The sequence below is a fragment of the Sinocyclocheilus grahami genome, unplaced genomic scaffold, assembly GCF_001515645.1.
Source record: "Sinocyclocheilus grahami isolate Dianchi unplaced genomic scaffold, SAMN03320097.WGS_v1.1 scaffold121.1, whole genome shotgun sequence".
Classification (NCBI taxonomy): Eukaryota; Metazoa; Chordata; class Actinopteri; order Cypriniformes; family Cyprinidae; genus Sinocyclocheilus; species Sinocyclocheilus grahami.
In genome coordinates, this window is record NW_015505300.1 from 1640292 (window position 1) to 1641877 (window position 1586).

Genomic DNA, 1586 nt, shown 5'->3' on the forward strand with positions numbered 1-1586 from the left:
ACTGGAAATGAGAGGGTTCTTGATCAAAGAAATTAAAATGGCCAAGCTGTTAGACAACTGTCTTTTATGGACTTTCAAAGTCTTATTACAGCAGTGGGTTCTTTTGAGCCTGATAACATGGATCCAGTAGAGTTTTTGTCAAAACTGGAGAAGGTAGTGGAGGTTTATAGTGTGTCAGACGAAGATGCTTGTAGACTTCTTATGATTTGCATACCACGCTTATTAACCAGTGCTCTCTCACAGGGAGTTCGTGACAAAAGAGCAGACAAAGGTGCAAGGAGAGAAGCTGTACTTAGACTTGCTGGGACTAATTTGGTTAACTTGAGAAAGATAACTGAGCTGACAATGGAAATTGGAGAACACCCTCTAGCATTTGCATCCAGGTTGTGGGAAATGTTTATCTGTTACAGTGGTTTGCCCAATGCAACTAAACAAAATATAATGTTTAAGTCTGCATTAATTGCACAAAGTAGTTCACACATTTGAGAAGCCATTGCTCTGCATGTAGATGTAAATACACCATACGAGCAAATCATTTCCAAAATGACACAGCATTTCAATGCAAGAAGTCAAATGAAAGCTGCAGAATCTAGACATCCAGTTGCTGTATTCGGCAGGAGATAATGTTTTCATGTGGAAGTTTGGGACACAAGGCAAGACAGTGTCACTTTTCACACAAAAGAAGGATGAGCTATCGTGATTTGCTTAAGAAGATAGGCAGTTTAGAAACCCAGTTGGCACTGTTGAAAGGAAATAAGGAAGAAGCCATTCACACCTTGCCAGACACAGCACTGCATGAACAACATGACTGTAGCTCAGTCACAAGCAGATGCTGATGTGAATTGTAGGAAAAGTTTTATGATAGTATTATATTTGAGAAAATATGTTTACTATCAAAAGGGGGTGATTCTTTATCATATTTGGGAAATGTGTTAATGGCATTAATATTTAAATTTAATTAATGAGAAATGATTGAATTGCGTTCTGTGATTCAATTTCTGTAGCTTTGGTTTTGAATGTGAAAAGATTCTTGTGGGGGAAAGGGAGGGAAACCTCTTCTTGATCTCGTTTCAGGTATAAGCATCGAGATGTTTGTTTGAAATGTGTACCCTCCTGGAGAAAGATGATCCGGTCATCGGAAAGGACAAGAAGGCCAGCAAAACCAGTGGAGCCAGGGGACTTCCAGAAGAAAAAGAACTTCACAAACTGCAACAACAGCTAGAAGGACTTTTCCAAATAGAAATGAATGGACAATGGAAAAGAGAAAAAGAAATCAAACTGTCTTCAGAGACTGTGGACAGCAGTCTTATCACCGAGATGGAAAACAAGAAATGAGAAATGCACAAAGACAGACTCTATGCACATGACACCAGAAAGAGACAAACATATGCATACTCGAATGCAGAACATTGTCTACTGAATGCACACATGTGGACAAAGGACGTCCACACTGAGAAAATGGACACAATGCAAGTGACAAAACTCCATTTGGGTTTATCTGTGAGTGTGATGCTTTGAAAAAATAACCATTGTGTGGAGCACTCCAGAATAACTATGAATCGTGTGAAATCAATTTAACTCATCTT

At 39.0% G+C, this 1586-nt stretch overlaps 1 protein-coding gene across 1 annotated transcript in view; it reads right to left on the reverse strand.

Annotated features, from left to right (window-relative positions):
* Positions 1 to 1586, reverse strand: part of LOC107589892 (histone deacetylase complex subunit SAP130-like) — a 33975-nt gene that overhangs the window by 13215 nt on the left and 19174 nt on the right. Inside the window, exon 4 of the mRNA XM_016278467.1 lies at positions 1110 to 1197. Coding sequence (XP_016133953.1) covers positions 1110 to 1197 — 88 coding nt within the window. The remainder of the gene's footprint in view (positions 1 to 1109; positions 1198 to 1586) is intronic.